Source organism: Corapipo altera, unplaced genomic scaffold (genome assembly GCF_003945725.1).
Source record: "Corapipo altera isolate COAL_440 unplaced genomic scaffold, ASM394572v1 62, whole genome shotgun sequence".
NCBI lineage: Eukaryota > Metazoa > Chordata > Aves > Passeriformes > Pipridae > Corapipo > Corapipo altera.
The window spans coordinates 9,924,735-9,935,655 of NW_020884894.1; the positions used below are offsets into that span (position 1 = coordinate 9,924,735).

The 10,921-nt window shown below is 56.5% G+C and overlaps 2 protein-coding genes across 13 annotated transcripts in view; one reads left to right on the plus strand and one right to left on the minus strand.

Annotated features, from left to right (window-relative positions):
* The window catches only part of ENKD1 (enkurin domain containing 1), a 12,445-nt gene extending 6,061 nt beyond the window's left edge, over positions 1 to 6,384 (plus strand). For 6 of the 12 annotated variants that reach the window (XM_027646618.1, XM_027646616.1, XM_027646620.1 and 3 more), the window contains 7 exons: positions 121 to 249; positions 536 to 760; positions 1,867 to 2,039; positions 3,711 to 3,869; positions 3,990 to 4,159; positions 5,002 to 5,138; positions 5,639 to 6,384. In XM_027646618.1, the coding sequence (XP_027502419.1) occupies positions 121 to 249; positions 536 to 760; positions 1,867 to 2,039; positions 3,711 to 3,869; positions 3,990 to 4,159; positions 5,002 to 5,138; positions 5,639 to 5,799 (1,154 nt within the window). In that variant the 3' untranslated portion in view covers positions 5,800 to 6,384. The remainder of the gene's footprint in view (positions 1 to 120; positions 250 to 535; positions 761 to 1,866; positions 2,040 to 3,710; positions 3,870 to 3,989; positions 4,160 to 5,001; positions 5,139 to 5,638) is intronic. The other 6 variants (XM_027646627.1, XM_027646622.1, XM_027646623.1 and 3 more) reach the window with 1 other exon arrangement.
* Positions 6,385 to 8,291: 1,907 nt separating this feature from the next.
* Positions 8,292 to 10,921, minus strand: part of PARD6A (par-6 family cell polarity regulator alpha) — a 3,327-nt gene continuing 697 nt past the window's right edge. The window contains exon 2 of the mRNA XM_027646962.1: positions 8,292 to 9,429. Coding sequence (XP_027502763.1) covers positions 8,578 to 9,429 — 852 coding nt within the window. The 3' untranslated portion in view covers positions 8,292 to 8,577. The remainder of the gene's footprint in view (positions 9,430 to 10,921) is intronic.

Below are 10,921 nucleotides of genomic sequence, written 5' to 3' on the forward strand. Positions count from 1 at the left end.
TATTTATATTTATATTTATATTTATATTTATATTTATATTTATATTTATATTTATATTTATATTTATATTTAATGTAGCTTTTCAGTGGCTCAGTGAGCCCTGTTCATTTCTCTTCTCAGTGCTGGTTGGTTTCTGTGGCAGAAGCAGGGCAACTTGTGGCAGGATGTGTGAGGGGCCATCCAGGATTTCTGGCCCCATTCCTCCAGACCCTACGCTTTTCCCAGAGTATTACAAACGCCCCTTCTCAGGTGAGTCCTTGATGCTTGCTACAGATGTGTGGGTTTGTGCTTTGGCATGACAGCTTGCATGTTTGATGTCCTTATCCTCTGGTGTCCTCAACAGTCTCCATTTACACCAGTGCAGGTGCTTCTGCTGCCTCATGGATGGTGATCCTAAAGGGGATCTGTACAGCTGGTTGAAAAATGGGAAAGTAGAGGTGGAGAGGGTGTCTTCAGCATTGTTTGTGGGCTGTGAGTGAAAAAAACTGTGAGATGATCATTTCCTGAGAAGGGTCTCCTTTTTCTTTCTCTGTAGCTCAAGGGAGGCTGGAAGGAAATGCTCAGAAGCTGCATTTGACCTCTGGCCCCCTGGACCCAGTTCCCAACCCATACTCTGCTTTGGGCAGTGCCCGCCAGGCCCAGCCAAGCCCTCGCATTCGCCCCAGTGGGAAGGACTTCCTGGAGAAGGGGCGGAAGGGGACACTCGGCCTCTTGCTGCAGCTCGAGGGGATCTCCCTTGGCGGGGGATTGCCGGTCAAGAGTAAGTACAACCGAGTAACTGCTGGCCTGAGTTGCTTTTTGGGCCAGAGATGGAGCATCAGGGAATTGGGTGGATTCCTTGGATCTGCTGCGTTTGGCCTGGCAGTGGTGTCACCTGTGCTGGATAGGTGCTGTTATGGCTTCCATGGCTCCAGCCTGAACCAGGTCTAGAACTGGAAGAGGGACTTTAGTCAAACTAATATATATGGATCAGATGAAACCTTCATGTATAGAGGATGTTTAACATGGCAAGTTCCTTGTTGGTGAAGCCAGGCAGGATTTGGGAAGAGTGTCTGTGTAGGTGGATACTGAGAACGTCTTTGCGGAAGATGTTTCCCTCTCCAGGGATGTCACCCAGAGTACATTCAGAGGTCCAGGAAGGAGATAAGGCTGAGCCCTGGGTGTCATTTGGTTTGTTTCATGTGCTGGCATTGTCCCCAGCCTAGAGTCAGCATGGTGGATGCCAGCTGGTGACTGCCACAGCTGCTATGCCCATGCAGGAGGGAAGTGGACGAGGGTCTGGTTGTGTCAGCTGAGATCTTCCCTGTCTTGGGAAGACCAAGGAAGGATCATTTTTTATTCAAAACAAAAAAAACCCTCCACAATCCATAACCTCGGCGATGTCCACTTGAACGTGGGACAGTGGCTGACCCTGAAACCAGGAACAGTGCAAGTTTACAGTTCTGCAGCTGCCATTAGCCAGCCCTCTCTGCTTCATCACCATGGAATGCTGATTCCGTGGGATGGGAATTGGCCTTGCTCTTGGGAGGATCCTGGCACAGCTTGTCTGGCATAGTCCAAACTGGGAGAAGTGGGCCACTGAGAACAAGGGAGGCTGTGAACACCAGCAGTGTGCACAGACCCGTGCTGATGCTCATCTGAGCACTGTGGGATCCTCTGGCAGAAGAATCAGTCCAGGGGTGTGCACCTAGCGTGGGAGGGAGGCAGAGATGGTCTAGTCTGCAGGAGAGGGCAGAACTTGCTGGTATTGTGGGCTGTTGGACCACCTTTGGAGACAGAGCTGTGGGCTCTGGTGCCAGTGCTCCAAGAGCCTGCATCCCTTGGCAATGTCTGGGAGGTGAAGGTGTGTCTCCCCTTGCTGTGCAGAGAAAGAGCCCAAGGACTACGAGAAGGAAAATGTGAGGCGGATAAAGGAGATTCAGAAGAGGTGCAAAGAGAAGGAGCGAGCCCAAGAGCACAGCCAGCCCAAGCCTGTGAAAGCTCTGTGGAAATCCCAGAAATATGAAAACGTGGAGTCAAAGGTGAAGGCCAAACTGCAGGTTGGTACCTATGGAGCTCTTGAACTCTCCTGGCCTGGGATGTGGTTCAGCCATGAGGGACAGTGGGATGGTGGAGACTGAGGAGTCACAGAACCGACAGGGTGTGGGGGCATCTCGGTGCTGAAGCACAAGGGGCAGACGTGGCAGCACAGTGAGAGCGTGTGGTCTGGGTCCAGAGAGTGAGTGCTGCAATAATAATAATCCCCATCCTGTCTGGCCAAGCAGCTCCCCTGGCAGGGGAGGCAGAGAATAGGGAAATCTCATCACACCTGTGTGGTGAGTTCCAGGTGGTTCCCTCTCCCAGCTGCCTTCCCTGCCTGGGGGTGCTCCCAGTGACACAGGGAGCTTGTGCAGATGGTGGGTGCAAGCTGAGCCTGAGCTCCTGCACAAGCCTTTCCCCAGTACTCCCTTGCTGAGTTGGAGTCTTTAAGTTCCTCCTTATCTCTGCATTGCTTCCCTTTCATCTGTGGCCAACTTTTGACGCTAAAATGATGTGTATCAATAGCAACTGCAAAAGTTGGCAAGATCATTCCCAAACCAGTGGTCCCAAATGCTCTGTCCCTTCTTCCTGGTGTGCCACCAACCTCTCTGATGTCCGTGACCCTTCCACACACGGGAGCAAACCCACGTGTGCTTCAGGAACACGAGCCTACGCTGGTTTGACAATCTGAGGAAGATTGAGATCATTCCTTCCTTTGTTTTGGGGGGAGGGGGTGGTCTCTGCGCAGGCAGTTTCTGCGTGGTGCGTTACTTGAGCTCTTTGGATTCCTCCAGAGGGGTGACAGGCAGCCCTGGCGCTGACTCACTGAGCTTTAGCTGTTGCTGTGGCTCTCCTGGAGCTGAGGTGTTCCCTTTGAAGGATCTCCATCCTCTGTGAAGCTGCTGCTGCTCAGAGTTTAAGTTTATTCTGTTAGATCTTGAGGACTAATGCAGAGTTTCTTTTCTCTCATCTCTCCCTGAGGCTGTTGACTGTAGCAGCTGCCTTGGAAAGGGCTCTGGCAGCCCCAGTGCTCCCAGGGAGCGTGCTGTGCTCTGCTAGCATGCTCATAAAATCACAGCCTTACTCAACTTCGAGACAGCCCTGCTAAGGAAAGGCACTGGTTGCATTTATCACAAGGTCACTCCCTTGCAACAGTGTCAACTTTCAATTTTCAGGGTTTATTTGCAAAAAGATTGTCTCTGAGATAGTCCCAGACCACCTGCTAGACATCAAGTAGTGTCACCTTGTGCCAGTGTTAACCACGGCCTTTGAAGATGCCCCTCAGATGCAATTCCACCAGACTTTCACTCTCCACTCTTTTTTCTGCCTAGAGTGATATAACCACAGATTTGAGTGCTGAGCAGGGCAACTCTTGAGAACAGCACCTCAGCAGTCAGCTTCATGCCTTCAGCTTCACTGCCTCTGCAGTTTCTGCAGATTTTCCTCTCTTAGCAATTCTTTACAAAGTTCTGTTTCCAGGGCTGTATTTGTTGCTTTGTTGGCCTTTGCTGGCTGACTACTGATTGCCTTCCCCCAGGAACTTCTGCCAAGTCATGGCAGAAAGCATGTGCTGCCGTGTGCCTGCTGGAAACCTGTGGCTGAGCTCATGGTTGAAGACCCAAATTTGGTTGGATGGGTTTCTCTTTGCTCCAGTCTCCCTCCAATAGTGGATCTTCCCTTGCCTTCCCCAGGAGACCTCCCCACCTCCAAATCCTGAGGCTGTGAAATTCCTGAGAGCATATTCTCGCTGTGGCTCTGGGATCAAGCCCTGCAGACTGCTCTCCCCAAGGCCTGTCAGAGCCAAAAGAGCAGACACAGAGACTCCAGAGGCACAGGGTGCTGAAACCAAGGTGAGTGGCACGCTAACTGCATCCATACCAGGGATTTCTGGCACCCATGCATCCCAGGGGTTTCCTGGTTGTGTGTGTGTGCCCAGAGGGCCCTTGATCCCTCGCTCTCTCTTCTTCCAGATCCAGGTGGAGGGCAGGAGCATCGACTTCATCAAGCACAACGCCTGCAATGCCAAGCGGGCCCCGCTGCGCCGCTCCCAGTCCCTGCAGGCACTGGCCGAGCTGCTGGAACAGAAGCACCGGGAGCAGGAGGAATACAACACCAAGCAGAAGGGCCATGTCCCCCAGTAGTATGTATGACTCCCCTGTAACAGCCTTCACTGCATCCCCCAGCTTCTGCATAGAGAGGGGCTGGGGACAGAGGCACACTCACCATGCGCAGCAGTGCCATTTACTGTGGCCTGGGGAATAAACACTGTCCCTCCTGCCTTCCTGCCTCAACAAACATCACATGGCCATTGCAACTGGGCTCAAGAGTTTTGTCTCCTCCTCCCTTGCTTGCCTCTGTACAGTGTTGCTGACAGAGGGGTGCTCTGTGTGCTCCTGCCCCTTCGTGAGCTTTGCTCTGCGTGACGCACCTTCGGCATTAAAAGGTCTGGTTTTGGAGGGGCAGAGAGCTCGCTCTGCATCACAAGTGTTCACCCTGCCTTGGACCTGGAGTCTGAGGAACATCCAATTAGTGCTGTGCATTTGGGGGTTCTGTGTGGAAGGCTGTTCCTGGGTGCCCCTGTCCTGGGACTGACCACGGTGTCAGTCCTTCGGCTGTGCATCCTTGGCCATGAGCTGCTCTGTCCGACTTCATTCTGCCACTGACCCACAGACGGTTTTGTGAGGACTCGGTGAGCCAGAAATGAGCAGCATCATCCCTTGTCTCCAAGGAGCATGTGTTGGCCTGAGTGCATCTCTTCCAGCAGCCCTTTGGTGCACATGGAGTACGTTTGCTCACGTGTGGGCTAAACCCGCCTGTATCCTCCACAGCGAGGGCGTGTGCCAGCACGCGGATCCCTTTGGTCCTCAGGCAGTGACATGGAGCATAGCGGGGTTTGAAGGTCATGATTCCTGCTCTCTGCCGGTGTCCCTGGGCTGCCCCTCCTGCCAGATGTGCCAACACCTGCTCTCCTTTGCCTTGCAGCCTGCTGGAGAGGAAGGAGCTGTGGCGCAAACAGATGGAGGAGCGGCTGCGGAACCTGCCAGATCCCGACACGCCGCCTGGTCACACCATGATGCCAGAGGACCAGCGGCTGGAGACCCTCGGCAACCTGAAGCAGAGTAAGAGGGAAAAAAAATGGGGATTCCAGCTGAGAAAAACAAGCAATCCTAGCCAGAATAAGGGGAAGAGAGTTCTGGGGCACAGATTCCTGCCACTTGAAGGGTTGCCTGGAATAAGGCGTGTGTAGGCAGGATGTGAACTGTGTGTGTGGAAAGAGCAGTCAGTCTCCTGCAGCTTGGTGAGACCTGCAGGTTACAGGAGTGGCTCTCTGGAGCAGGCTTGTCCAGTGGACCTGATGTTAGGGTTACTATTACTCCTAAAATGTTGGAAAGATTTTAGTTGGAATGGACCCTCAGAAGTCTCTAGTCCAATCCTTGTTTCTTCAAAGCTGGAGCAGGTCCTTCAGGTCATCCAACTGAACTTTGAATAGAAGTATTCTAGGTCCGTGTTCCAGTGCTGCCATCATTCTCATGGCTGGGGATGGGGTCATAGTGTCAGGAAAAGGATGGATTTATTTGTTCTTCAACTTACACTAGTTGTTTTATTTCTCCTTTTACAGGCCAGGAGCAGCTGATAAAGGACTTGGTTCTGCTGCCAATGCGTGGAGACTCCCTCAAGATGCAGAACAGGCGGGTAGAGCTGGAGAGGAAGCTCTCCCAGATAGAAGAGGCAATCAAAATTTTCTCGAGGCCCAAGGTCTTCATCAAGCTGGACTCCTGAGCCAGTGGGGCCACTGTGCTGTGCTGCTCTGCATGAACATCCTTCCTTGCTGTGCAGGAAAGGACATCACTTTAGGAGGGAAGGAGAGGAAGGCATGTTCCAGACCCTGGGCCCAGGCAGGTGCTGGTACAGTGTCCTTTGCTCACCCTCCAGTGCTGTGTCTTGTCCACAGAAAAGGGAGGGAGATGACCTAATATACTCCTTGCTCAGTGGTCTGGAGAACAGTTGTCTCTGTGCTGCTTGACTTCTCACAGATCAGCTCTCTTCTCTGGATCCATGCCATCACCTTGTATTTTCCCATTTTTTCCAGCTTCTAGATACTGGTAGGAGCTCTCCCGTGCTGCTGCCTGTGGTGTTCCTTGTCACAGTTTTTCTCCTGAGCCTGGACCGTGGTCATGGCTCATCCTGAGCACCTGCGGGCTCAGCAGGTTGGGGACAGCTTGGGACAAGGAAGAGGCACAGAGCTTCAGTGCTTTCTGGCTGGGGAAGGGCTGAGCTGGCAGGGCAATCTAGTGGGATGTCTGGAGAAGCCTTTGTTGTCTTGGGGCAGGAGATATTCTAATAAATCATAATTTCCATCTCTCAGTGTTTGTGCAGCTCCCAGTAGGCCCAGCAGGGCCTGAGGAGTGGTGGTGGGCAGCAAAGACCAGCAGCACTGGCACAGTGCAGGCAGGGGATGAGCCGTGGGTTTCACAAGGCTGGGCACTGGGACACAGTGGTGGACATGGAGTGGAGCATGTGCAGGACAGGGCTGGGCAGATGCCATCACAGAGGAGAGCTTGCTGCCTCCTTACCTTCAGGTGCCACACAGGGACCTGTGCAGACCTTTGCAGGCATCCTGCTGCATGAAGCAAAGGAAAATTTAGGAAGGGATTGTTTTAGAAGGGATTATTTCAGGAGGGATTGCTGGAGGGCTTGGTGCATCTCCTGCTCAGCAGAGGGGCAGTGTGCCACGGCTTGGACCCATGTCCCACTGAATTAGGAGAATCTTCAAGGACAGGGTGACCACCACCACCTTGCTGAGGCTCTGTCCCCAGATGGTGCCACTGTGAGGTGACACACCCTTTTTCCCCTGAAGTCCCATCAAACTTTCCCTCGTTGGAGCTCATGTTGTTGCCCCGTCTCTTTCGTTGTGTGGGGTGGAAATACTGCACACGGATCCCCAGGCAGCTGCCTTGTTATAGGGGTGGCTCCATCCTGGGCAGGATTTTGTGGGGTGGGGATGTTGTGGAGCATTCCAGCCCTGCTGGTGCCCAGCAGTGCCCTGGGATGTCAGGGCTGAGCTGACGTTGCTGCCAAGGGCCAGGGAAACTTTTGGCACTCAAGGGCTGGAGGAGGTGAGATCCCAACCAGAGAATCACCCCACATGATCCTGGGGCTGCCTCGGGGCAAACACCACAGCCAGGCTGAGCCGGCTGGATGGGAGCCCCCAGGCACCTCCCTGCCCAAAACAAGCCTGGGCTAACCAGCCCTGCTGTCAGCCCTGCTCTCAGGTCTGTCTGGGCCCGGCTGTGTGTCCTCAGCCCTCACTCTCTCCCTGCCTGCTCTCAGTGCTGATCCAACCTGGCTGCTCCTGTGTGGCTGCTGGCAAGATTTTGGCTACAGCAGCACAGGGAGCTGCATGTGGTTTGGGTTTTGAGAATCAGCAAAGGCAGTGGGACACAGCCCTCCTTTCCTGCAGAGGTGACCAGCTCTGCTGCCAGCCAGGGTGTGCACCCAGCGTTGCCCCAGGGGAGCCAGGCCAGGGCACTGGCCATGGGGTTTACTCTGGGAGAGCCCTTCTGCCATGAAGGGTCTTGCTTCTCGTGTTCTGCTGGGGCAAATGGGCTGGAAAGCACTGCCCTCAGATGCCTGCTCCCTGCCAGACCTGTGCCTGGGCTGCTTCACTGGCAAACATTGCTGGGGGCCCTGTCAGGTTGGGCCACAGTTGTTGGGGCTGAACGCTGATGCTCCAGGAGCTGGGGCAGGAGGGGGTGCAGGACTATGGGGATGGTCAGCCATGATCTGCCCAGGCCTGTTCCCAGCCAGGACAGGAGGAGAAGCTGTCACTGTCACCACTGCAGGTCCAACTGGTCTCAGCAGCACAGTGTTGCTCTGTCCCTTCCTGCAGGCAGGAAGGTGCTGGTCCAGGCCAATAGCAAAGCAAAGACCAAAGCCACCATCAGCTTGGCCCTTTGGTTATGGAGAGGGACTGAGGGTGCTGGGAGCCCCAGGAGGGGCAGGTATGGCCCCCCCCACCCCAAGCTTTGGGCTGGAGGAGGAGGACTGAGCTGTGCCACCCCCAGCAGTGTTTGCAGGGCTGAGTGACAGCCAGGGCACTGCTGCCAGGCCAGGTGTCTGGGCCTCACTGGGGCCACCCAGCACAGCAGCAAAGCCACAGCGTGTGCCAAGGCCAAGGCTGCCACTCCCAGGAACTGCCATGTGCACAGGGCTGGGGTCCCCACCTGCCGTCCCCTCCTCCCTGCGGTGACACGAACCAGGGACAGGCACGGTGCTTTCTAGAAAAGGTTTTACTGTCCATTGGAATATATTAATTGATGATGCATATTTCGAGAAAACAATTAAAAATCCCCACTTGCTTGGAAGGGGGGGCAAGGGGGCTCAGAGGGGCAGTGCCCAGTATGAGCAGGCACCGCAGCAGGGCTCGCAGGGACACAGGTGGTGGGAGAGGGCAGGGGCAGCCCCGCTCCACACCAGCCGTGTCATCACCCTGGTGTCCACATCCAGCCGGGATAAGCAGAAACCCAGCCGGCTGCCGAGTGGCACGGGACCCCACGGCTATAGGGTGAGGAGGGTGCCGTCCTCCCGCCCGCTGCCCCGGCCGGGGCTGCCGTCGTGGCTGCCCAGGGACTGCAGGGAGCCCCGCGAGCTGTGCGGGGACAGGCTGGGCTGGAGGGGTCCGTCCGCGGGGCCCCCGTTGGGGCAGCCCCCGGGGATGTAGTGGGAGGCGCTGTCGCTCTCGATGACCAGGTCGCCCTCCTCGTCGCTCTCGGCCGTGCTGTAGTTGCTCAGGTACTGCGAGGCCGGGCTGGGGGTCTGCTGGCTGGGGGTGCTGTCCGTGGACATGCCGGAGCTGCCCGAGGCCTTGCTGCTGCGGATGACGTTGTTGCGCTGGTTGGCCGGCTTGACAGTGATGATGAGGTTGTGGCTGTTGGCCACCATCATGTCCGTCACTTGGTCCAGGGACTTGCCGGCGACGTCGATGCCGTTCACCTCCAGGATCTCGTCGCTCACCGCCAGCAGCCCCGTGCTCTCGGCCAGGCCGCCCTTCACCAGGCGGGAGATGAAGATGCCGGGCACCTTCTCGACGCCCTGCGGGGCCACGCGCACGCTGACGCCGTCGCGGATGTAGAAGCCCAGCGGCTTGTCGGAGCCGTGCTTGTGGAGCCGCACGCGGCGGTGGGTCTCGGGCAGGATGTCCACGTCGATGATGGAGGAGATCTGGCGGAAGTCCTGGGGCATCCCGATGAGGAGGTGAGGCTTGGCCCGGTAGTGTGCGGGGCGCAGCAGCCCCTTCTTCTTCCGCTGCAGGGAGTTGGAGGCGAAGACGCTGGCATCAGACTCTGCTGTAGGGAGCAAGGGAGGACACAGGTCAGACACTGCAGCCACCCGGGGATGAGACCGTGTGCCCTTGGCCCCAGGTGTTGGGGGAGCTGGCAGCAGAAGGGCCCCGCTCACAGGTCTCACCGGCTTTTCCTCCCCAGAGCATCACCCTGGCTTTCCCTGCAGCCTGTCTCCGCTGGGGCCCATCTCCTGGGATTACCCATCATACACAGGCCAGGATTAGTGGGATCGAGGCAGTGATTCAGCCTTAATCACACTTTAAGCCAAACTCTGCAGTTTAACACTAGAGCTGCCAGCCCTGATGGCCTGGGAGCTGCAGCCATGCCCCAGTTTGGGTTTGGGGAGAGGGGACCCCCGATATGAGGAGTGCTGCAGTGACAGCCAACTCTGAGAGCGAGTCCAACCCTGGGAGCCACCACCAGAGTCCCCAGGCCCCACTGCAGCAGGGCCATCACTGGCATGGGCTGGGGATGGCTGCCACCATGTGCTATAGAACCCTGCCATCCCCAAGGTCAGAGACTTCCCAGCTCCTGGGGATCCACCCCAGGGCTGCAGCATCCCCAGGGGCACTGAACATCCCAGACTGTGATTTATGCCAGTGTCTCATGCACCTTCACACAGGGTTTGATGCTCCTCCTGGACCCTGCCCTGGGGCTGCTCTGTGGGGCCCAGCTCCAACACATCCTCCTTGGCTCCATCCACCAAGTGCTGGGGAGCATCCCCTCATTCACCTCTGGTTTCTCCCCATCCCTGTCGATATGGGAGTTCAGACCTGGATGCTGCATGGTCAGCACATTCCCCACAGTGCCCCCCACCAGCACCCAGACCCCACTCCAGCCTCAGGAGTGCTGGGGATGTCCCCAAGCCCAGGGGACATGGGATTTCTCCCTAGTCAAGCCAGCCTGACAGGGCTCCTGGCTTATATATATCTTCCTGCACACACAGCCTGGCATATTTTTAGCTCAGGGAAGGGCGGCGGAGGCTTTCCCACAGCTATTTCAGCACACGAGCTCCTCTCCAAGGGGCACAGAGTAGCTGGGCCAGGCAGGTCCAGCACACCAAGGACGAGCCTGCTGATGGCCCTGGCAATGTCCCAGGCTCTCCCCTGCCCTTTCCATGAGCCTTGGCCCAGCCAAGGAGGACCAGTGCCACCGTCCCAGCCAGGATGGCTTCACCCAACGGGGTGATGGCTCAGAGGGGAACCCAACCTTTGCTTTTTGCCCCCTTGCTGCAGGACTGGCTGCTGCAGAGCCCACTGATGGGTGCACACCTACCTACACAGGTTTGCACAGCTCCCCGTGCCCAGCACTGTGAGAGGCTCTGCAGCCACATTCCTCAGCGACCCAGACCGGTTCAACGACAGCCCAGCCTTGGGATGACCTGGATCCATTTTAAATCAGCTGTGACTCACCCAGGGCTTGCTCCTGGCCTCTCTGCACACCTCCCCGTGGTGCTGCCAGCCCCTTGGCCCCTCTCCCGCAGGCACAACCGGCTGTTGGGGCTTGCTGGTGCTGCCTCCTCACCCTCCTTATCACACTGCCCACAGTGCCAGGGCTGC